General features: G+C 38.7%; 2 protein-coding genes across 2 annotated transcripts in view; one reads left to right on the plus strand and one right to left on the minus strand.

Moving 5' to 3' along the window:
- The window catches only part of SYN2 (synapsin II), a 1,078,985-nt gene that overhangs the window by 568,367 nt on the left and 485,568 nt on the right, over positions 1–25,050 (plus strand). The gene's annotated exons all lie outside the window — the stretch shown is intronic.
- Positions 4,256–25,050, minus strand: part of TIMP4 (TIMP metallopeptidase inhibitor 4) — a 112,492-nt gene continuing 91,697 nt past the window's right edge. The window contains exons 3-5 of the mRNA XM_086938960.1: positions 23,927–24,041; positions 23,531–23,655; positions 4,256–7,763 (exon numbers count right to left, since the gene is read on the minus strand). Coding sequence (XP_086795086.1) covers positions 7,566–7,763; positions 23,531–23,655; positions 23,927–24,041 — 438 coding nt within the window. The 3' untranslated portion in view covers positions 4,256–7,565. The remainder of the gene's footprint in view (positions 7,764–23,530; positions 23,656–23,926; positions 24,042–25,050) is intronic.

Genomic DNA, 25,050 nt, shown 5'->3' on the forward strand with positions numbered 1-25,050 from the left:
GGCCTCGGTGAGTTCTTGGGCCGAATCGTCCACCTTCCGCTGAGTAGAAATACTGATGTTACGGATAATTGGAGGAAAATTCACAAAACATTTATCAGTACAGGAAGTAGTACTACAGGAGTACTCTTTTACATATACTTACTTGCTTTTGGGAATCAGTCGGACAATTCTCGATTAGTAAAAGTGCAATAAGGGCACAGTCCTTTCTATTTGTACTAATTGTAAATTAATATTCTCTGATAATTTCCAATGTATTCCCATTTTAAATGTTTGAGGACCAATTTAGAAAGGCATGTAAGAGAACATTCAGCAAGCGATAAGAGTACTATTTTACATACTTCAGATTTCCTTTGTGAATAAGATACAGGTAGATATTTATAGCAATACGCAGGAGAAATGTGGTCTGAAAGTAATCCATTAGAGTTGACTAATTTATTGGTTTGAAGATTTGTGACTATATGGGGGAAGACAAAATCCTTAATGCTAGCCAGTTCCTGGAAAAGTTTGATGTAAGTGGATATTATATTACGCATTTCTTGTACAGAGAAACAGGGAAACATATGAATAATTAATATCTATGTGATAGAAGATGATAATTAAATTGAATCCATGCCAATATTTAAATCTAGTCCAAACCAATGGAAATTTTTTACAGACTTCTCCAGAGCACTGATAAAAAATTTGAATAATTAATATCTATGTGATAGAAGATGATAATTAAATTGAATTCATGACAATATTTAAATCTAGTCCAAACCAATGGAAATTTTTCACAGACTTCTCCAGAGCACTGATAAAAAGAAATTGCAGATTCAAAGACAGACAGCTAAGGTGCTCATTATCTGCTGGTAAAACAACAGTAAACAAATTCTTTGTGCAGACATTCAGAACATCTGTTCCATCGCTCTACAGCATGTTAAGGAAAGATGTGTCTCACCTTCAGAGCAATGACCTTAAGTCAAGAGCAGCCCTTCTGCCTAGTTTTTTTCCTTCTTACATCAACTGACAATCCATAGAGTATGCAGTGATTCACATATGTATATGTAATGAAGAATTTAATTGGTAGTCGGTGCACTGTAAATCCACATTGTATTGTTTTTCTTAATGTTAGGGCACCTAGTTTCTACGCTTGCTTCTTGAATAGTGCTTTTTGTAAAAGCAGTATTGTGTTTACCGTGTAAAGAGATTTTCAGTGTTCGAGCTTTGTCCCAGGGATAGCTATGGCTGCAACAGACAAAAGCATATAGCTATTTTATTAAGATTCACAATATATTTCAATGAACTATACAATAAAGGTTACTTCATTCACAGAAATAAGTCAAATATTTCTTGCATATGTCTTGCATTTTGATTGCTAGTAGATGAACACAGTGGGTGGATGGTATTCAGTTTTATGTTTGTAGCACAAGGAAGCAGCTTGCTTCAATAAGGCCTCATGCTTACTTATTCTCTTGCATACCGTATTATGTGGCAAGTTAGGCTCTTTTAAAATATGCTGATATTGTGTCCAAGACAACCTTGAGTTGCAAAGTAATATTTGTCTTCTGCATATGTAGGCAAATGTACCTCTAGTTGATACAAGAGTTTATTCAAATGCTGTACTTAGATGTCAGAGTAGTTACAAAATATATAACCCACTCGGGACACCTCAAATTACAGACTTATGTCCTTCACAGGCTTCACACACCAGATGGTTGAAAATAAAGAAGGCAAAAAAAGTACTTTATTTATTCAACAAACCACTGCTTCCAATAGCCTAGAGAGAAGATGTGTGATTAAGACTATCAAATAGAGCACAGAGATCTGGAAGACTAGGAGGACCGCCTCACCTTTCTCTAGGGCATCCTGAATGTTAATATGAATGTCATTTGATGTAGTATCAGTTCCTTTCTGTGGCAAAGTTCCTGTCTAAATGTCCCCCAGGATGGATATTAAGAATAGGTCCCTTCACTAAATGGGTAACACTGAATCATTCTGGAAATATTGATACAGACACTGCATTAAAAGGAAAAGGGTCATGAAACCATAGAAAATGTACATTTACTGCACAGTCGTTTCAAAACACATCATTACATCAAAACAAATGTCACATTGTGTATATTAGATTAGAAGGTGTCCATGACCTAATGGTTGATAACAAAATATATATATGATGAGTAATCCAAAACTACTACATTAATACATGAGTGTTAATTTGGTTTCGCTAAGCAGATAATGCGAAATTGTTACGTTTATCACATGAGTAGCAAGTGCTACTGGCCAATGAATATCAGACATACTTGGATATTACACCACTGATGATTTTGATTTCTGACAATGGCACGCACACATGGCAAGGACTGTTTCATAATCATTGTCTCCTCTTCTTGATTCAGTAAGATTCAGATTTATTTACTGCAGCATTTAATTTGATGTTGATGATGGAATCCAACTGGGTGAATAATTTGCAAGATCACAGGGAGTGTCATTGATAGACTAAGGTTTGACAGCATCATATCTTATAATTTTGCAAACGTATTTAATTTACCACTAAAACTAACCTTCTGACCTTCATTGTATAGCATCTCTGTCAAAGCTGTGGTTGCAAAAACAGTAGAGCAGGTAAAAGCACTGCACAGATATTTCAGTGTCTTCCTAGGAATACTATATGAACAGTAAATGAGGTTTCACAATATACTTTAAATCACAATTGTAATTCAAATACAACAGCAGCAGTACTTATGGTCCCTAAAATGCATTTTAAAAGCATAGGAAATAAATAAATCAGTGGTATGCTTTATGCAATGTGCATTACTTTAGCATAAATAACGTGAACCCCCAAATCAGACTAAAATATGCCACCTAAATGTACCTTTTAAGAAAGGTAGATCAAAGTTGGGAAAGCAGAATTAACTAACATGTATACCATAATTACCCATATTTGTACAATATATTCCCAGGTATATTTCAATAAATATAGGTGAAAAACACTGTTATGAGAATTTCTAATGCTTCATTTTTGAGTAGTAACTATGTTGTTTTCAAGTGTCTTTAACAAGGAGTAGGAGTAATACATTTGCCTACCTTCTCTTACATCAGTCTTTTCTGGTTGAAAATTAAATCCATAGTCAAACAGGAGAGAGGATACAGGCTGGAGTGGGGAGTTTGACAATAACTTCACTGACAGAATTAAATGTTTTGATGAATAATATCTTTGCCCCAGTGAAATCAGTGTTTTACCAGAAGTGTTCACTCTAATCTCCCTCTCAGCTGCCTTTACTAATCCTAGAGAAAAATAATGTTCTGCTTAACCTCTGTGATTTATGAGATATTTCCCTTTGTTGTGTGATTCCAAAGTGGAAAAAGTCTCCCTACACAAATGTGTATTCTAATAAGCATGAACACAGCAAAGGTAGATGAGAGAAGTATATAAAAGATGGCAAATTGAAACCAGAACATGCAATGCATATAGTTAAGAATGGATGGGCTATATTTTACTTCACCTCAATTTTTATCCATACCTTTTTTTGTTATATAATTTCTGCTGTGCCAAGCATGACTTTCTAACTTGCATGGCATTTGCACATTTTTCATAATTAGTATCACATGAATATAAGCGTGCAGAGAAATACCATAATACAAGAAGTCGAGTTGTGAGTGGGTGTGTACAGAATTACAATTCTTCTGTCAAAGTTGTACATTTTCCACTTCTTGAAGTTGTGAAGATTGTGACTTTCATGCTGCTCAAATCAAGGATGAAGATTCCTGCATAACGATATTTTGTCTGACAATTTTTCTGCAATAAATACATTTATCTCTATTCATTTCACATTTTACTTTTTAAAATCAAGTCAACTATGTGAAATTCACAACTTTCCTGATTTAAAAACAAAATCTTAACACAATTTGCAAAAATGAAGTTCCACAATTGTGTTCACCTCTAGCTTTGAGTTCATTTTATATTTGGCAATATGTTAGTAAATAAGTATGAGTCTGAGTGTGAACACGTACAGGCTACCTTTACATAAAGGTAACATTCTAATGCACATTCTATAACAGCAGCACTATTGGGTTAAAACCGTTTCATTATTGTAATGATATGTTTAATAATTGACTAAGGACAATTACACTTAGGGGTTTGTGAATTGAACGCAGATAGCCATTAAACAATGTTAAGACTTGAGCAATGTATTTTTGGTTTACTCTGTTCTTAAAGCATAACCAAAGAACCACTAAAATGCTATCATTCATGGACCATAGCTTTTTTTTTTGGGGGGGGGGGTGTATATTTTCATAGCTTCCCATGAGATAACCTGATACTTCACCTATTACTCACTTAAGCAGAGCTTGTGAATTGTTGTACTATATTTAGAGGCGTTGTGGAATTACTTGACACTAGTGATAGCCAGACAATGTCAATTAAGACCATATGTGATGTAGTTAGCCCTTTTTTAGACAACCTATTTGACTATCTTTAGAGTAGTTATGAAGGATCTTTATTGAGGTTTCCATGACATGATTTTTTCCTGTTGGACGATATATGATCATTTTCCTCCAGTTTGTAAGTCGTAGGAAACTGTTCTTGTAGACTTGAACACTCTGTTGTAATTTTGAAATATTGCTTTTTCTTATGACTCCTAGACTTTTGACTCCTCATGTCTGTGTGAGATGTTCTGCTTGCAGAGTGGAAGGCAAACTACAGATGCCAAGCTAGTTTTTTTATGTGTGGTGGCCTACAATTACTCTTATAACTATAGATAGGTTTAACTGCAGTCAGGTGTTTCTTATCAACTAATCGTGGTTGCAGTCAGCTGTTTTTCACCAGACAATAGTAATAGTAGGATATGCGAAGCGTCGCATTTTCTGCCCTAGAACAAGTGATCTTCATGCAGGAGAATAGATCAGTGCAATTTATTCATGTCAATAAGCAGTTTTAGATACAGCCAATTATGCTCGGTGAGGAAACAGACACTTTTGAGTCCCACATGTTGCTATCCTTTGTAATGACAAAAAATTACCTACACCTACTCTTCACTTACAACAGGCTGAAAAGTTAGAAAATTACTTTGCTGTGATAATTTTTGAATGAGAGTCTGTTGAGCAGAACATTGCTGTCACACTGACTGCAAGTAACCAGTACAGCAGACAAATATTATGTATAAATAATGTAGACATTCCTCTGTGCACTTGTCACAATTTCTCATCCCATAGCTTTGGAATTGTAGTCATCATGTGATGATGTGAGCTAAAACCTGATTAAAGGGTATGTAGGAATATTGGACTTTTATGATGCTCTTGAAGTTGTAGACAAAATTTACTGTAAGTCTTTAACTGCATATCTCAGGAAGGAGCTCAAAACACTTCCCTTCAAGGATTAGCTTATCTGAGACTAATGAAAAAATACAACCACCTCTTGCCTTCTGCGACCAGAGTACAGGATATTCCCTCCCCTTTTGTCTTCCATCATGTCTGCACAACCATAAATGTTACCTCCTCTTACAAGTTTTTACTTATCTGCATCTATGGAAAAGGGTTTGATAACAGTAGAAAATCCGTTTAGGTAGCATGGATGGAACAAGTACATTATAAAACACAAAGTACCCCAGATATAAATGGAGATATTAGTGTTTCACTAAAATGTACACAATGTTTATAACACAAACAATTGCAAAATGGGCATCACTTAAATATTTACTCTGACAACATTTTCGTTGGACACTTTGGGTTGAAAAAACATTACTTTAAAAACATAAGATTGGAAACACAGTTTGAAATTTGACCTATGACCATTAGCACTCAACTTACCATTTCAATGACTTGGCTCCATAGCCCAAATAAGTCGATACATGCATTTAAAACAGCAAATTAGCTCCCTTAAGCTAACGGCAAGACAAGGTAAGGGGCAATGTTGAATTTAGTGGTAGGTCACGGGTATAAAGACACAGGTTTAAAAACAATTTTTTTAATTAGTGATAAAAATTGTTTTTACCACTTTTGTTAGTAAATTAGAAAATAATTACTGTGTTTTTTTGTTTTTTTTAAGAAACAAACACTTCCATTTGGGTCAAAGGTGTGATGTGCAAAGTAATCATTGTCAAAAAAGTGATTTTCTCATAGATGTAATAGAATTTTGAGCAAACGGTTTCTGACTAAATGCATTTAAATTAAACATGTTCAACTTAGACTTTACAAGTTCTTATTCAATGCATTGCTGGATATACTTTGTAATTGTAAGAAACACAGAACTAACTTTAAAAAGTACAAAATAAAATGAATTGTATACATTTAAAAAATTCACACTAAATGGACTCTAGAATAGGTTTTCAGATTTAGCTAACTAGTCGGAATAGCTATGTGAGTTGCACCTGACATTTTAAAATATTTTGTCAATTTGGAGTTTGTTTCATTTTCAACTCTAGCAGGCTGTTGGCATTAGAACATTTTTCTCCCTAGTCCTGTACTGCATCACCCATTTTGACACTGAGATGAACTGCAATGTCCTTCCTGTAACATGATGCACGTGAGAATGTGAGGCTACAGTAAATAGAATGTTGGTCTTTTCTACGTTGTAGATAGGGAAAAGGTAGTCTAATAATATGTGTTTATATGGAAAAAGGCATTAAACTGCAAATATTTGAAAGTCACCTTTGTGCAACCACAAACGATGAAAGAAGTTTCCTACAGGGGCATTGTCATTAGTGCCTAGGCAGATATTTTCTCTAATTATTTCACACATTGCCCAATGTTTCTCCCATTACAATGACTGATTGCAAAACATGCAGTTTGTTTAGTACAGAGTAAAGGAGGCCAGATTGGGGAAATTGGGTTATGGAACCTTCCCCTCCCAACCTTCATCATCTTTTGTCCTCTAACTATCTTTCTGCCAGGTGCATCAATTTGGACCATAAATATGGAAAATAATACATTTTCATATTTTAATAATTTTAAAGGGCGTTTGTTAAATTCCATTCATGATTTTTTCTCAATAACACCGAACACTGACCAAACAATCGTAAACATTTAGAAATGTATAACCACAACAAAGGGTCCATGTTTTAATGGTACATTGGATATATTTCCAATCTAGGCTGGACTGCTTGTCTTGTAAACGTGTAAATGTCTGTAAAACAAATTAACCTAGTTTTTCTTTTCCCAAGACACTTTAATATTACTGTTTAGCAAAAACATAATTCTTAAGAAAGTACTGGTTTGCAAAACCTTTTCAAAACACATGATAATTCATGTTATATTTTATGTGTACTTAGATTCTTGCCTGTCAGGACAACTCTATAATTTTGTCCTTATGCATAAATATTGATAGGCAGGATTTAAAGAGAGGCTTAGCTTGTGGCTTCATGAATGTGCACACAAAGAAACAGTATAATAATTGGACGTGTGCCATTCAAAATGCCGGGTCCCCTGTTTGCCTAAATAGCACTTCCACATATTCAGTACTTTAAAAGCTCACTGAAATTTGACTTTTTCCCTAATGAAAAGAAAGTGTCAACCTCATCACTTTGAAGATTAAAGTGATCTATGCTCGGCGAAAATATTTAGCCTCCGAAGCAGTAAAGGAGATATAGTTTTTAGGGTTCACTCAAATCAATGAACTCTTTCTCAGGAATAGGGCCTCCTCTGTACCAGCTGCAGGATCCATCACTTCGCTTGATGCAGGAGAAATGCTTGGCTTGTTGTCCATATAGTTTTCTTTCTATCAGCCAATCTGTCCAGAGACACTCATTTGGGGTATTCAGAGAGCAGGGCACCATGTAGCATATTGTGATCTAAATTAAAAATATTAGGGATGATGATCAACAAAAGTTGTTTTCAACATTACATTTTCTAAAGCTGTCACTTACTCACATTGCTAAATTTTTGCACAATTTCTGAGACCAACAAGGGCTAAAATCTAATATTATGCATCAAATACATCAAGTTAAACTGAGAGATATGTGCTTTATTGATTACAGTCCTGATTCGCTGATTTAACCTCCTGAATGAACTAATCCCCTAATATCTTTGTATCAAAATTCCCCATACCTTTGTTTACAGTAATTATAGCTAATTCCACATATATCTTCCAGAATGTTTATTGTCACCTAGTAAACTAACATCCAGAAAGGGTGTCAAATTCTCACTTGCCTAAAATATAGTTTGATGCCCTCTAAACATAACACTAATCGAAATTCTACACTGGTACCAGTATGTTATATGCACAGGACCATGCCATGTCCATCATACCACTTAACATTGGCTCTTATCGTTATATCATCCAACCATAGAAAAATATTGAAAGAATCTGATAAATAGAAGTAATAAATGACTCAGTAAGAACTAGGAACAGAATTGGGAATAATTACCTCTCTACCACACTTAATTGGAAAATGTATTATTTTAATGAAACTGGGTGTTCTGGTAATGGGAGACTTTTTTTTTTTAATTTTGGATATACTCCACAAATGTACCCACAATACCAATCCAATGTTCATCTTGCCTAATATATGGTCCTGCTACCTGGTCAAAGGCTTTTTCATCATCTCAGAATCTTCACCAAGGTTAGGGAGGTGTTGAGCAGCGAGTCTCCACACAGTATGAGACCTAGTATTGGTATGCAAGTGAAAAATGCAAACTACGTACCAAGTATATAGAAAACCAGAGAAAGTTCTGTTGTGGGGAACTGTGAGAAGATAATACTGGTAGCCCTTTTTATAGTATATGATCTAGATCAGCTTATTACATGAGTTAGGTATTTCACAACTGAAATTTCTTTTTCAAAGAAAGACGAAACTTAACCATTTACACTAATGTAAAGCAAACACTATATTTCAGACATTTGTTCCAGAATTCGGAGTGACACATTTCTCACACATTTCAGTTGTAGAATGCATGCATTATATATCCATCCCCAGAAAAACGTGAAATGCTGTGATGGCTTGGTGAGAAGGCCTAGTTATGCATGTAGAATATTGATTATTAGCACCCTGGATGGAACTTTGGGGTGGGCACATTCAGAATACAATCTTTTTGGGCTAGCAATATTGGTAAAAGCCCACAAGGAGAGTATTCTGCCAGCTCACAACATCCCTACAGTGTGCTATTGACCCTGGGATTGCTCCGTGAGCAAGCGGTTTCTCTTACCCGAAGCAATAGGGACAAAATTGCCTCCATTCTCTTGTGGCGCTCACTCAACCTCTTCAAAGGCAACTTGCTTATATGCTACTCCCTTTGTTTTTTCTTTTTTTTAAAGCGGAGCCCAATTAGCCAAAAATGATTGAAGAGTATAAACAAACATTTGGGTTTCTCTCATCAAAATTAAAGGCAGAAGTCCATACAGCCGTGTGTAAAAGGCTACTTCTGGAGAGGGTGGGGCAGTTCTGTGGAATAATTTTGTTTGCCAAAAGACAGCTTCTGCTCCCACTGTGATCAGAATTTGTTTCAGAGGAAAATAATAGCTTTATTTTCCTTACTTGCAAGTCAGAACAGCAGTTATTTAACATCTCATTATCGGCCCTCATCTGCAGTTCGGACCCATATTTGCTGGGGAGGGTAAATAATATGGGATATTGCCCGCATGTGAAGGATTTAACACTTAAGTGCTCTACCTCTGTTGTTGGGAAGGAATAAACAATTATAAAGGATATCACCATGCACATGTTTTTTCTAGCCCCTTAACCTTTTATTTTAAAATGTTGCACATGATAATCACCTACTGGCAGTCACTAATAGGTAGTTATAGTTATGTCCTAATTTCCATAGGAAGAGTGTTTTTCTATTTGCCAATAACTTTGGAGTTGTTTGACGGATCTTCCCGAAAATGTAAAAACTAGTTTGACGCTCACTTTACCTACTGTCTTGAAAGGTTTGGGGTGGTACATCAAGCGGGGGCCTAGAAAAGGTGGTCCAAAATGATTTTTCTCCATGTCTGAATTGCTGAACGGAATTACACCAAATTTGGCAGAAAGGTAGCTCTTGATCCAGAAAGCACCATTTTTATTAAACGGTGTAAATGTGTTTAGTAGTTGCATAAATATGTAAAGAAATGTCCAATTGTATATCTAGGGATGCAGTGGATCTACAAACCCTCCCGATCTCATGCCTGAGATCTGATTGGCTGCCAACACTTCAAACCAGGAAGTGTTGGCAGACATCTTGTGACTCGGTTGAACCAAGTAGCAAGAAAAAGGATTAAAAAAAAGAAAAGGGGTCAGGGTCAAAACACCCTGACCCCCTAGGCCTCTTGAAGGGGATTCTGACAGGGACCCCAAGGGCCCAAAAAGCATGATTTGAAAATAATTTTGGAGTGAGTCGCATTGGATCCAAAACTCCAGCTGAAAATGAAAACAAAACAAAGCGCAGGCTCACACGTTTCATTTAATGTAGGCCCCTGGGTGGGCCAGGTCCTGGGGGCAGTATGAAAATAATGATGGGGCCCGCCGGGACCCCGCAGCTCTGGGGACTGCCACCTTCCTAGGGCTGATGACAAAAGAAATGCAGGGGTCATGCAGCCCCGGGTACTGCCACCTCCACGGGGCTAAGATATATAATACCGGGTGGGGGGCTCCTGCCTCACCACTCTGCCCTGTGGACCACCACATCCCCTGGGCACACTGTTTTTAATTTATACAAAATATGAGGGCAGCCCTAAAACCTTCCCCGGTGCGCCTCCTGGGGCACATAGATTATAAAAAGAGGAAGTAGTTTTCTCCAGTAAGTCTTACACAGTAAGTCCACACCATGCCCCCTTTCTCCACCACTTTGCAAACGCGGCTAATGATGCACTACTGATTGGGGCATGACGTCCACTTTACTCCTGTGGGACTTTGGAGGCCAAGAAGCCCTCCTGGAACCTCCTGTAAGTCCTACACATCAGGATTCCTCCCTTTCTCCATTACTCTGCAAATGCAACGACTATTTAAAAAAGCATAGGAATTTACTGAAAAAAGCCAAAGGTTACAGGGATCTTATAGTTGGGGATTAGCATTTAAAAAACGTTGTATATGCCAAAAACCAAATGTTAGAGAGACATTATAGTTAGGAATTAGCATTTAAAAAACCTTGGAAATTCACTGAAAAAAACAAGGTTGCAGGGACGTTACAGTTCGGGTCAGATTTCACTCGAACAAAACCAGAGAAATTCAGCCATTATAGATAGTGCACTGAACATTTATCTATGTTTATCAACCATTTTCTTTTCACATTTGTTGTCCAATTAACATCATATGTAAAGGACAAAAAATACTTTTTAAACAAAATTGCTGAAATGACTTGGGATCCCTCATAGCAATTAATGGTGTTGGATATTTCAAGTTTATACACTTGTATAAACCATGAAGATGGTCTAATAGCCATACAGTTCTATTTGAATAAGCCACAGCTACGATTTGCAGAATTTGCAGAGCACAATCTCATGCTGGTTGAGTTTACAAGGTTCTGTCTCACAAACAACATTTTTCTATTTGAAGAGAAATACTTCAAACAAATTGCAGGGACCGCGATGGGCACTTGCTCTGTCCCCAGCTACGCAAACTTGTTTGTGGGCCGGCTGGGAGGAGCAGGTGTCCAGGTCCTATGTGCATGGGACAGAAAAGGAAAAGTATTGTATGGCATTGATACATCGATGATCTTTTTATAGTGTGGCAGGGCGCCTCACAGACAGCTCATGAGTATATCAAAGTCTTGAACAGCAATGACTTGAACCTGCACTTTTCGGGTACAGTTAGCCCAGTGGCAGTGGACTACCTGAACCTGAAGGTGTTTGAATCAGCAGGGAAACTCAACACAGCCCTATATAGAAAATCAACAGCAGGGAACTCAACACTATTTGCAACAAGTAACCATCCACCCAAACTAATACACAGCATTCCATATGGCAAGCTTTTAAGGCTAAAAAGAAACAGCTCCAGAGATTGTGACTTTGAGATTGCCGCCAGAGAATGTCTAGCTAGATTTACCCTGGGAGGCTACAATTCAACACTACTTGAGAAAACACTCAATAAAGTGAAAGGAATCCCCAGAAGGCAAAAAGCAAGAATATCTCCGAAGCTACAGGCGAGGGGAAGTTTAGGATGGTCACAACATATTCAGCTGAAGCAAATTGCCTGAAACGCATGCTGAGAAAGAAGTTGCACATTTTGAAAACGGACAATGTCATTAATAATGATATTCCAGCATACCAATTGGTCACCTTTAAAAAGAGTGCGATCACTAAAAAGACATGCTGTTTAGAAGTCATCTTGACAAAATAACACAAAAAATGGGCACCCTGAAAGAGATGCGTGGTTTTTACCCATGCGGTAAATGCAAAGCCTGTTCTAATGGTAAGAGTGTTGTCCTACAACATACCGGAAATAGATAAGGGTAGACCCATAACCAAATGTTTAACTTGCAACACTGCGTACTCAGTGTACTGTCTAATATGCCCATGTGGGCTAAGATATATCGGCAGCACGATCAACCAACTGAAAATAAGAATACTAGAACATCTCAGGGCAGTCTCAAAAAAAGATGCATCATACCCAGTAGCTAGGAATTTTGCTGATAAACATCTTAGCAATAGGAACCTGCTTCAGTATTTTGGGTTAGACCCAAAATATCAGAATTCTAACATTACGCAGTTTGGAGTAACGCTATATTGTGGATTGGCAAACCAAGTTCCCCAAAGGATTAAATAGTGGGGAAGAGTTGGCAGTACATTTAGGTCCATAAATGATACTTTTAATAACTGATTTGCTGTTACACAGCGCTGTGAGGTGTATAGTTTCCATAAATATGTTTCTGAGTAGGATTATTGTCTCACAAAGTGTGCATAGCTATAACATTGATATAAAGGGACCTTGGCCGATCCACAGCAAGATAGTAATGTACCAAGGTGTTATATTATTGCTCCGGCCGATATACGGCGTGATATGTCTCATAAGAAACTGCAATGTACAATTTTAGTTTGAAGACCGCACCATTTTATATGGTTGTAAAGAATGAATTGATTTATCTAAGGTTGACAAACTGGTTGTAATTAATTCTGAGCAAAAAGATGAACAATATATATACAAAGTAGATTTTGAATAACAAATGAAATTATTACATCTTGGTTGGGTGCATTTTGTATGCATGATCATTGACGCAAAATGAACAATGTATGGTTTTAGGCATTGCAAGATGGTGTTGTCTTTGGCCTGGTCCCTTTTCGATGTTAATGCACATGTGGTAGAGTTCAAAACAAGGTTGCTTCCGGTGTGGCAGCAACCGTTTGTTGCTGGATAAATAAAACATCATTGAATGTCCCCGCGATTGCAAATTTTCTTTTTGATCAAAAGAAAAAAGAGCGTATATATATATATATATCACAGCTCCAAAATCAACGGACAATGTATCCAAAGGAAAGTAGCACACGCAGGGGGTAGTTCCACAGCAAGTTTATTTTCAGGGAACTAAACAGCAACGACGCGTTTCGCCATAGGGCTTTGTCAAATTGTGCAAAGAGGAACGAAACTCGTCTCTTTAAAAAGACGTCATAAGGTATAATTACAAGCAAGAAAGGACTGCAGTATAGTAATCATGAATGGCCGCCATATTTGAACGGTATACATCTACGAGCACATACAATAAAACTGTGAATGAAAAGTTACATAATATTGGTCGAGTAAAACAGAAAAAATGCCCAGTTTATAATTCATGAGTAATACGGCCTAAAATAGGCAATAAATTAACACTGCAACCATTGTGAAATATAGTCCGCGATGGGCACTCGTACAGACATATCCAAAGGTGAGAAACAAATATAACATGACACTGCAAATCATGTGCCATATCTACATATGTAGAGTAAACAATGAGACACTTGAAAAAGTTAAAGCACAGATGCTGTAAAAATACTGTGTCAAGATTGTCACACTACATGGATATCGAGATGGAAAGATCACGCCCTGGATGGGCAAGGATAATTGCCTGAAAGTCCAATACCAGATGACATCTTTACAATATCAATATATTCACCAAGACGAATGCTCAAAAACATGGTATCATAATAGCCCAGAATGTTAAAAGCTAGGAAAGAAACAGTGAAGAAGGTGCAATGAAAATCAGACAGGTTATAAATACATGACGACTGTACAACTCTAATTTACCCCAAGTGTACTGAAATCTCTTCATGCATATTAAGTCCATTAGGACTTTTGCTCTGTAAATCGATAATATATCTTGATTCCAACCGTCTAAGTTTAAGAAGACGATCACCTCCTCTGATATTGGCCGGGACACTATCGAGACAGGTGTAGGATAACAGATCCCTGTTACTATTATGCATCCTCTCGAAGTGCCTGACTACAGGGTAGGTTACGTCTTTCTTGGCAATGGCACGCATATGCTCTAAAATTCTCAGTTTGACTGCATTGGTCGTGCTGCCAATGTAGTTCAGACCACAAGGGCAGGTGAGGCAGTAAATCGCATACGGCGTGGAACATGTCAAGAATTTCGTGATTTTTCTAGGAACGGTCCATGTTTTTGAGCATTCGTCTTGGTGAATATATTGATATTGTAAAGATGTCATCTGGCTATATTTCTCAAGGGTTGCAGTGTTAATTTATTGCCTATTCTAGGCCGTATTACTCATGAATTATAAACTGGGCATTTTTGCTGTTTTACTCGAGCAATATTATGTAACTTTTGATTCACAGTTTTATTGTATGTGCTCGTAGATGTATACCGTTCAAATATGGCGGCCATTCATGATTACTATACTGCAGTCCTTTCTTGCTTGTAATTATACCTTATGACGTCTTTTTAAAGAGACGAGTTTCGTTCCTCTTTGCACAATTTGACAAAGCCCTATGGCAAAACGCGTTGTTGCTGTTTAGTTCCCTGAAAATAAACTTGCTGTGGAACTACCCCCTGCGTGTGCTACTTTCCTTTGGATACATTGTCCGTGGATTTTGGAGCTGTGATTTTGCAACGGGCACACCCCCGTTCTGTGTGCACCCGCTCACGAGTGCAACTGGCTGGTGTTTGGTAGCTGTGGATATATATATATATATATATATATATATATATATATATATATATATATATATATATATATATATATATTGCAAGAGCTCGCCTCCGTCCCCACAAGAAGACTACAGCCACACACCAGCAAAGACGAGGTAGACCCAGTTTTCGTGCTTGTCTTTTTTATTTAGCTTCAAAGTGCAACCATGTCAGCCACGACGCGTTTCGGCAGATCCCTGCCTTGATCACATGACAACAGTGTCGTGGAGTACACCTCCTTTTAAAGTGCCAGTGCATACAAATAGACATAGAAAGAATACTATTTTGCGTCTTTCTTCCTCATTATCAAAGTGTGGTACGTAAAATACAAAGTGCAAAAAATAATTGTAAAATACATTTGTTGAAACGAATGAAAATTCATTCTTTCAAAGTGTTTCTTGTATAATACAGATATTTGATATGTACTGTTTTTTGATTGTCCATTCGCATTTAATACTGTGGTGCATCCCCGTGAATCTAACTAAAAAGAATTTATACTAAAACATTTATCAAAAATGTGATAGAAAGAAAAACCTCTTTGTCCCTAAACTAAAATGATAACCCATGTGCATAACGAAAATATTTTTTCAAAAATTAATTGTGAACACATGAAGATACCTTTCCAAAAAGCAGTTCAGAAAAAATTAATAGTTATTTCCAATGTTCTTTCAAGACAAATCCAAGGTAAGTATCATATATACATCCATCACTCTCCAAAGGTTCTAACCAAATAAATAATTGCAATTCAATATAAATGTACAAACGAGTGCTTCCCACAATTGATCACGATTATTAAAGTTGTAAATAATGATATTTGATCAATCCACTCATGGTTTCATTAAAATTGCATAAATAGTTAAAATTCCTTATGGAGTATCAAAAATATATATATATGTACATATGTCTTTATCCTCATATAAAATTCCTTATTTACAATACAAAATCAATTCATTGGATATTTACAACCCGAAATGAATGGAAGTTCAAACTCGCATGTCCTCATATATTAAACTGATAAGCAATGCGTAAGTATGCACTTCTTCTTAAAGGCTAATACTATTAGGTACTCATTCCAAAAATGTATACAAATCTTCCGTCCTATTAAGACCTTTTGGCTGCTTGGTATCTAAGGACAAGATGTAATGAGTCTCAAGTCTACGAAGCATGCCTTCCCTATCCCCTCCTCTTCTCTGCGCGGGGACTGTATCTATGATATAGTATCTTAGGTCTTTCAAATTGCCACCATGGACTTCGTGGAAGTGTCTTGCCACGGGATAATTAGGGTCGTTGTTGGTAATCGCCCTAATATGTTGTAATATCCTCTTATGGCTTGGAAGCTTAGTACTGCCCACGTATTTTAGATTACAGGTGCACTCAAGAATGTATACCACAAAATCACTCTTGCATGTCAAGTGAAACTTGATATATTGTGGTTTGGAGCTGAAAGCTGTTAAGAAGGAAGTTTTGTTCACTCCAAATGAACATGCTTTGCAGCTGGAGCACTTGTAAAACCCTTTGCGCGCTAGGGACAGACCTGTACTGTCCTTATATTCTGGACTGCATCTTACAAGAACATCCCCCATAGATGTTGCTTTTCTATAGGTGATAGCGGGGTATTCTGGAAGAGAGTCTCCAATAACCGGATCCTCTTTTACAAGGTGCCAGTTGCGTTGGATAATTTTTCGCAGTTCCCTATGTTGGCGGTTATAGCTCATAATAAGTCTGGGTGCCCCGTCAGACATTGTTGTGCTACTGGTGTTTTCATCCGTCAACATTTCTGCGTTTAGTAGGAGTTCTTCTCTTGATTTTAACCTTGATTTGGCCATTGCCGCATCAATTACCTTAGCGCTATAGCCTCTTGCAAGGAACCTACACTTACTCTCCTGTTGACACCTCCTGAGTTCCCCTTCATCGCTGCATATTCTACGTAACCGCAGCATTTCCCCATAGGGGATGCTGTGGATAAGATGACTCGGATGTGCGCTGCTAGCGTGTAGAAGGGTAATCCCTGCAGTCTGTTTTCTATATAGGGTGGTCTTTATCTTGCCTTCCTCAATTGTAACTAGGACATCCAGGAAGGAAACCTGTTTATCGCTTATGTCAGATGTAAAACTCAAATTGATGTCATTCACATTGATGCTGTTTATAAAGCTCTGCGCCTCCTGTTTACTGCCTTTCCACACAATGATCAAGTCATCAATATACCGTAAGTAAGATATTATATTGTTGGTACAGATATCCTGATATGCCTCCCTGAGGACCAACTCCTCCCACCAGCCCATAAACAAACATATATATATTATGGCTCACAACATCCACAGGTTCTCTCCCTGTAAAAGGATCGCAGCACTCTCGGGGGTGGTTTACAATACGATTTTTGTTCGTAAACCTCACAGCATAGCAAAGACGCGTTTCGGCATCGGCCTTCGTCAATGACGCGTTTCGGCATCGGCCTTTGTCAATTTGTTATACAAATGCGCGAGGCATACATCATTCATTTATAATCAATTGCATGTGAACATTTCATGGTAATCGACAAAGGACACCAGCACACCCATTACTGGTGCCGCCATCTTGTAAAATGCAAATGCTATGCTATATACAAGGAAAAGTCCTACAACAATTCATGTTTTAGACTTCGTTTGTGACTAGATGAACCAAACATGATTCAATCATATATCGCCCTGGATGGGCTATACGCCCACATATATGTCCCACTTGTCTTAAAATCTAGCCCTGTATGGGCCATGCAATTCAATATTAAATTGTTAATACTAGCATTCATTCCATAGATTAGAAACACTTAATTCATATTTCATAACGAACTCAATGACCATCCGGTCATATATATCTCTGGCAAAACATCTAATCCTGATTACTCATGAGTCAATTAAGTAACCATAAAGGTCAGCCGACCAAACTAGATATACAGATCAGAAAACATTTCATTAAATACACATTACCCCAAATGCAGAGCCATTTCCTCATGCATATTCAACCCCAACAGTGTTTTACTCTGTAGGTCTATAATGTATCGCGATTCCAATCGCCTCAACTTCTGCAATCTATCTCCTCCCCTTATATTAGCTGGTACACTGTCTAGACAGAAATAAGTCAATAGATCCCTATTGCGTTTATGGTCTCTGTCAAAATGTCTGGCTACGGGATAAGACTCATCATTATTGTTTATAGCACGCATGTGCTCTAGGATTCTCATTTTTACAGGATGAGTGGTGCTGCCAATATATCTAAGCCCGCAATGACAGTTTAAGCAGTATAAAGCATAAGGGGTGGAGCAAGTCAGGAATTTCTGTATGTGTCTGGGTGCTATCAGTCCTGGTACTTTGTACGTCAACGTCCGTTTACTGTACTTGCAGGCTTTGCACCGTCCACACGGGTAAAAACCATTTAATGGTGGAAGTTTAGGTAGTAATGTATGTGCTACATGATGGCTTTTAACTAGATGGTCCTTCAGGCTTTTAGCTTTCCTGAAGGTTACTAGGGGATTGGTAGGTAAATCCTCTCTAATTATAGGGTCAGTCTGTAATATATTTCAATTTTTACGTAGTATTCTTTTTACTTCACCAGCATTCTCTGAGAATGTGGTGATCACTCGCAAAGTGCCATTCTTCTTCTCATCTTTGCGGGATACTAGTAAATCCTTTCTACGAAGTTTACTGACTTTGTCCAGAGCTTGTGTTAAAATGCCCTCATTGTAACCCCTGATTTTGAACCGTTCAATGCTGGATATGGCAGCCTTGCGAATCTCAATGTCATTAGAGTTATTTCTTCTAATTCGCAAGAGCTCACCGTAAGGTATATAGTTTTTTAGGATAACTGCTGGTGGCATGCAGTGTTGAATTGCCTTTTACAGGGAGAGAACCTGTGGATGTTGTGAGCTGTGTTCCCAGGAAGCTGCGCGCATGTGCGCGCGCCCACAACTCTAACTCCGAGCGCGCAGTGTCCTTTTTAAAGCGCGCACAAAGCAGAACCCTCGAAGCGTTCGCATTGCTCTGAGTGGCAGGAGGTATGTTTGCTTTGTGTTGGAAGCCTGTGCACGCATTTAGCAGTAGAAGCCCGAGCACTTGCTGCATTTTATTTCCTAATGGGGCTCGGCTGGGGGCTGATTGTGGACCATTGTGAAAATATTTCTGTTAATTGCAGCGCATAACGGTGCTGCGATTAACAGGAATATTTTCACAAAAGCTCACAATCAGCCGGCAGACGCACTCCATTAAGAAATGAAATGTAGCAAGTCCAAAACCACGACGTGTGCTTTACACCTCGTGCTTTTGGACTTGATGCATGTTTTTTGTTAGTGGAGCGCGGCTGCGGGCTGATTGTGAGCTTTTGTGAAAATATTCCTGTTAATTGCAGCGCATGATGGTGCTGCAATCAACAGAAATACTTTCACAAAGGCCTTCATTCAGCCCTTAGCCGCGCCCCAAGAAATCCTGAAAGAAAAAAAGATGCTCTTAATGACACTGGGTACGAACATTAAATAATTGTGCTAGATGTTGAGCTACATATCGTAAATAACACTGCAATCAATTAATTCATCCATTTATTGATCTATTTGCATGCATCCATAGAAAATCATATCGTCAACAGTATGCTGTGGTGTTGTGCACTTAAGGACAGTGGTCCCATGTCCTTGTGCTGGGGTTTCTGCTTCTATAGACCCTCAGCAGATGCTTTAATCCTCATTGAGGGATCTCTTGACAAACCCCAAATGTCATGATGACTAGAGTGGTAGGAGGTCCTTTTCATTTGTCACTGCCAAATTCTGTAATTCGCCACAAATGCTGATCTCCTTTTGTTTGACACAAAAACATTTTATTTTTGGCAGATTGCTACAGTCACTGTTCTTACACACCATTATTTAGAATCCTTCAAACTGGTGCATCTGTTTTTAAGTCGAGCCCAGGGCTTTAAGTGGGCCGGGTCTCACCGGGTCTGAGCACCAGAAGGTTTTTTTAAAGAGGCCTTGAAAGGGGTCTCTATCGGGCTCTGTTTTGTACCCTCGCAAAGGCGGGCCGTTTTTTTTACCCGTTATAGGGGAAGAGAAATCCTTTGAAGAAAGTAATTGCTCTGGATTTCCCTTCTCTTTTTGAAACTCAGCAACATTGTTGTGGTGTCACTAGGGCTGTAAGTGGAAGCTTTTTCAATATTAATACAAGCCATAGTTGCTGCTCATTTCTCTTATGCAACTAACAACCATTGACAAAGCCAATAGTCCTGACTTGTTGTACGTATGATGTTGTTCGCACTATATAAAACTTTATAAATAAGTAAATAAATACTTTTTGTATCATATATCTGGATACAATGACAGAAATAACAAAATACCAGTAGGGCGGCAAACTATGCTAAGCACCAGGCGCGCAACGCCCATTGGGCTCAAAGGGCTTCAGCCCCCCCCCTCTCTCGTGTGTGTCAGCCCGAGCCTTCCCGGGCACACTCACTTTTCAGTGCATTTCTGCTTATTAGTCTGTGATTTCATGGGACTAAAGGGCATTTTTCACGCGCAGTGACTGAAAACGGACCATCTAATTTCTGCATGTGATTGAAAATTAATGCTTTTGTTACTTTGTGACTGGACCGATTCTCCACTCCCCCATATACACATGGAATGAATGAGCAGCATTATCTGTAAAAAAAAAAAGATATTTTTTCTGTTATCATGTTTGAGTTTGCGTCAATCTTGAATGGTCTATGAGACATCTATTAAACGTGTTTTATGAACCGCTTTTGCACCAGCAGCGTGCTCACTAACCACCTTTGATTTACATGAAAGAAAAAAGGGTCTGATAGAAAGTTTGCTGATGGGTATTTGAGGGCATGCGGGAAACATATCCCATTCCATTATTTTAAGTGCATTAGCATTTAAAGCACTAATAATAAGGTGGAACAAACACATTGGGAGGAACAGAAACAAAAAAAGGTACAGCTTTAGCAGCCATTTGTGGAGAACACCCTACAGACGGAGCTTTTGTGCTGAAGTATGTTATACCTACAAATGCATGTGCCCAGCTTAAGCAAAGCGGGGCGCCCGAGATAAACACAAGAAGAGTACACCAGCCTGGCAGGGGCCTCCCTCCCACCGGAGCCACCAGAGGCAGCAGAGGGAAGCGCGCCAGAGCCATACAGCTGCCTGCGCTGTGAGATCTGCACGGATGTGAGCTGCAGGGGTTGAGATACCCGAGTAGGGCAGGCGAGGGGCCAGGAGCCCACCGGGGCAGGACATGGCGACCTAGGCAGGGCAAGGCGAGCTGGTGGGGTTGCGCTGGAGGGCCTGGTTGAGTGCATCTGGAGGTGCAGGAGCATGACATCGCAGTACTGCAGAAGGCACTGCAATCTGTTGCAGAGCAGGGAGGGCTGTGACCAGCGGTCACCAAAATCACGTCCATGGCCCACAAGCTGCGAGGCAAGGGACAGCGGGAAGGGGCGGGAACAAAAGGAACACGGACAATGGGAGGAGGGGCGGGAACAGTACACTAAAAAGAGAAGCGCTGGCTCAGGAGCGACCTAAACAAGCTGTCACCATTGCGCAAATAAAGAAAAGTGCTTACAGACTAATTGAAGAAGACAGTATAACGCCGCAAGTAAACGATCCAGTCCTGATGGGCGGTCCCAAACGGAGACAGGGCGGTAACAAGGAGCGACTAAGAAGCCTCATTATCAATCAGAAACCTGTATTTACCATGGACGATGATGCCAGCCAATGAAAAATATAGGCGGGGCATCCACACCACTTCTACAAAATACCCTGATAGAGCATGCCTCGCAAAGCGAGCACCGCTTTCCACTGCAATGCTAGGCAAGACCTAAAAACATGCATTGAGTCCAAAAGCATGACTTGCACAACTGCTATGGTTTTAGATTGCTATGTGTGACTTTTAATAATTTCAGTGATTATTAGAGACACTGTAGTTTGATGTGGTGTTTGTAAAGTGGCTGAAATGGTCTAGGCAGTTCCTTTCCACCTTTCAAAAAGTCCCCTATGGTGCGCTGTTGCTCGTCGGTCTTACCCATTAGATTGAAAGGCCTGGCTTTTATGAATGTCTACCATGTACAGTCTGATAATAACATATAATAAGGATGGATAAGCTTTATATACAAAACATTTGCAGCCTCTGCTGAAAATCGGAACATGATATATGAACGGCTGCATGGTTTTGGATTTATGGTTTAGAATTGAAGATATACTTGATATTCCTAAAGGGTCTACCTTTGTGTCAGATGCTCAGAATGTTACTGATATTAAAATAATAAGATAGCCGCGCCCCTTTCTTTAGATGCTGCACCCACGCGCGTTGTCTGGTTCCTGGTGCACATAACCATGGCTACAGCGCACAGAGACTTTACACTGCCGCACACAGAGGAAAAAAATTAGAGGGAACATTGGTTGTGAGCCGTAATATATTTTGACAGGAACACCCCCACACCCCCGTTGCGTGAGGACCCACTCGAGAGTGCGGAAGGCTGGTGTTGTGGGACCTACGATATATATATATATATATATATATACATATATATATATATATATATATATGGAAATGGCAGATATGGAAGTGATATTTCTGGACATTGCCTGTTTAAAAAAACGCTATTAAGGCAGAATTGGAAATACATGCCATGTCGTGCTGCATAAATGAAAAACTGATGCATTCTGGGGACAGTGGTTACAACATGAAACCACATGACCACTTGGACTACATATTTATAATATAGAACTGCACTCACCTGTGAACAAGGCTTAAGGCTGAAACGCGTAGGATTTAAAAGTGCATTTCTACTCGCATTGCATGACAAAATAAAAGTCAGCTTTCAGCAAGTCGGTGTTGGGCTCTTTATCTTTGGTGGCAAATCCGCAGTTTCCCAGGATCTCCATTCCTGGTCTTAGAGCTCGCCCTGCAGGATTGGGGGCCCCAGGCAAAATGGAGCCTCTTTTTTGATATATATATATACACTTATACAATGTCATTTTCATGAATGTACTTCATATGTATATAGTTATCTTTTGCTATTATACCCTAAATTCAACTCCTATTTCAAAACAAATTACAGATGCCAACCTTTATAATATATACATATACAGTATTTTATATGAATTTTAAATGAAGTTGTAGTTGCATCCGGGGGATAATAGCAAAAGATGACTATATCCAAATGTACTACATTCAGGAAAACAAAATATAACAGTATATATAAAGCTATTGTTTTGCAGCTACTGCTATCTAAAAACCTGTTGCAACAAGTCAGTAGACTGTGTAAATGATATGTCAAATTGGTTTACATGTCAACGGATTTGGCCTGGCTATTGGTACACTCTGTTCATGTTCTAATATTAGCAGATGTTTGGTGTCCCTGCAGGACCACGGGTTTTGCACAAACAATGAATCTTTTTTATGGCTATGAGTAAAAGAAAATAGATCACTAGATTACGCAGTGCAGAATGAGGAAATACATATCAGTCCAAAACCTTCATATTAGCTCTGAAGGAAACAGTGTAAAATGGACTTACTTTACAGTCACAGCCCATTTGATATCTCTGGTTCAAGCTCTTCTTCTGGGACAAAGACAAGTCATCCCAGGGTTCTATGTAATTGCATAGGTGGATGTGCACTTTACCAGAGCTCGATATCTGACCTTGGGTGAAAAACAAAATAAACATTTAAACTATTAGAATAGAATGAAAACAAGTGCAAAATCATCAGGCAGCATGACAAATTCTAATTTAATGTACAATAAGTGCCTCCGCAAAGGAAGAGTTTCAGAATTGAAAGCAATTTTAATGCAAGGAATTCTGTTGAATGTTAAATATTTCAGGTACATTTCCATGCACATACGTACTAGATTTTTATGGAGGAAGGTGCACCTGTTACATTTGAATACATTAAAATCCTTGCTGTTTTCTTACCAGTAAGAAGGTATTGTTTCTTGTTGTTGGCTTCAAGCTTTATTCCACAAAGAGAGGAATCAAGAGGGGTGTACACATACTGTACATCTTTAATTTTCTCAAATCCTTTAAACATCTAAGAACAACATACAGTTCAAATTAAAAGTCAAAATTGTTTTCAGGTGTAGGTATACATTGTAATGAATATGTTTTTTACACAAACTTCCAAGACAGTCCCCACTGGGCATTCAAAGTTTGATCTCCAGATAAATTATGCTGTTTCCACACAATAATAAAGACATCCAAAGTGACCTCACATGTCCTTAGCCCTAAGGTAATATGATGGCATAAAGGAATATGCCATCACATTAACTTAGACATAAAAAAGCCATTATGTGTTTTTTAAACAATCTTCATTGACAACTCAAATCTGACTAAAGAATGCTAATAAACTGTGATCTGCTCTTGTTAAATCATAGAGGTTTTCAAAGGAATCAATCAATCAATCAAACAGCACTTGCAAAGTGCAACATTTTCACCCCTATGGGTATCTGGGAGCTGTGTCTCCATCAAAGAGCCAGGTCTCTTTCTGAAGTCTGCCAGGGAGGGGGCTGTACAGAGCTGGAGGGGAAGGCCGTTCCAGGCCTTGGCAGCGATGTAGGAGAAACCAGCGCTGAAGGAGAAGGAGGGAACCACTAGTGCTGAAGAGCAGCACAGGTGTCTAGAGGGTTGGTGGAAGTTCAGTTGATGGATGATGTATGTAGGTCCTAGTTTGTGGAGGGCTTTGTAGGCATGCTTGATGATTGTGAACTGGATTCGCTTCTGGATGGGGATCCAGTGGAGGTCTCTCAGTTGGGGGGGGTGATGTGGGTTTGTTTGGGGAGGTCCTGGCTGCATTGTTCTATATGGTCTGGAGTCTTCTGAGGATCTGGTTGGGGATGTCAGTGTAGAGGTCCTTGCCGTAGTCGAGGCGGCTAGGTGACAAAGGCCTGATTGACGGTCTTTTTGGTGTTGTTCAGTTTTGTCATAGTTGAGTCTGAAGCAGTTGTCTCTCATCCATTAGGCTACATTGATCATGGCATCAGTGAAGTTAGTAGTGCAAGTAAAAATCAATATCTCTCATTGCATGTTGGTAGGGATGGTTT

This window comes from Lissotriton vulgaris, chromosome 9 (assembly GCF_964263255.1).
Source record: "Lissotriton vulgaris chromosome 9, aLisVul1.2, whole genome shotgun sequence".
Taxonomy (NCBI): Eukaryota; Metazoa; Chordata; class Amphibia; order Caudata; family Salamandridae; genus Lissotriton; species Lissotriton vulgaris.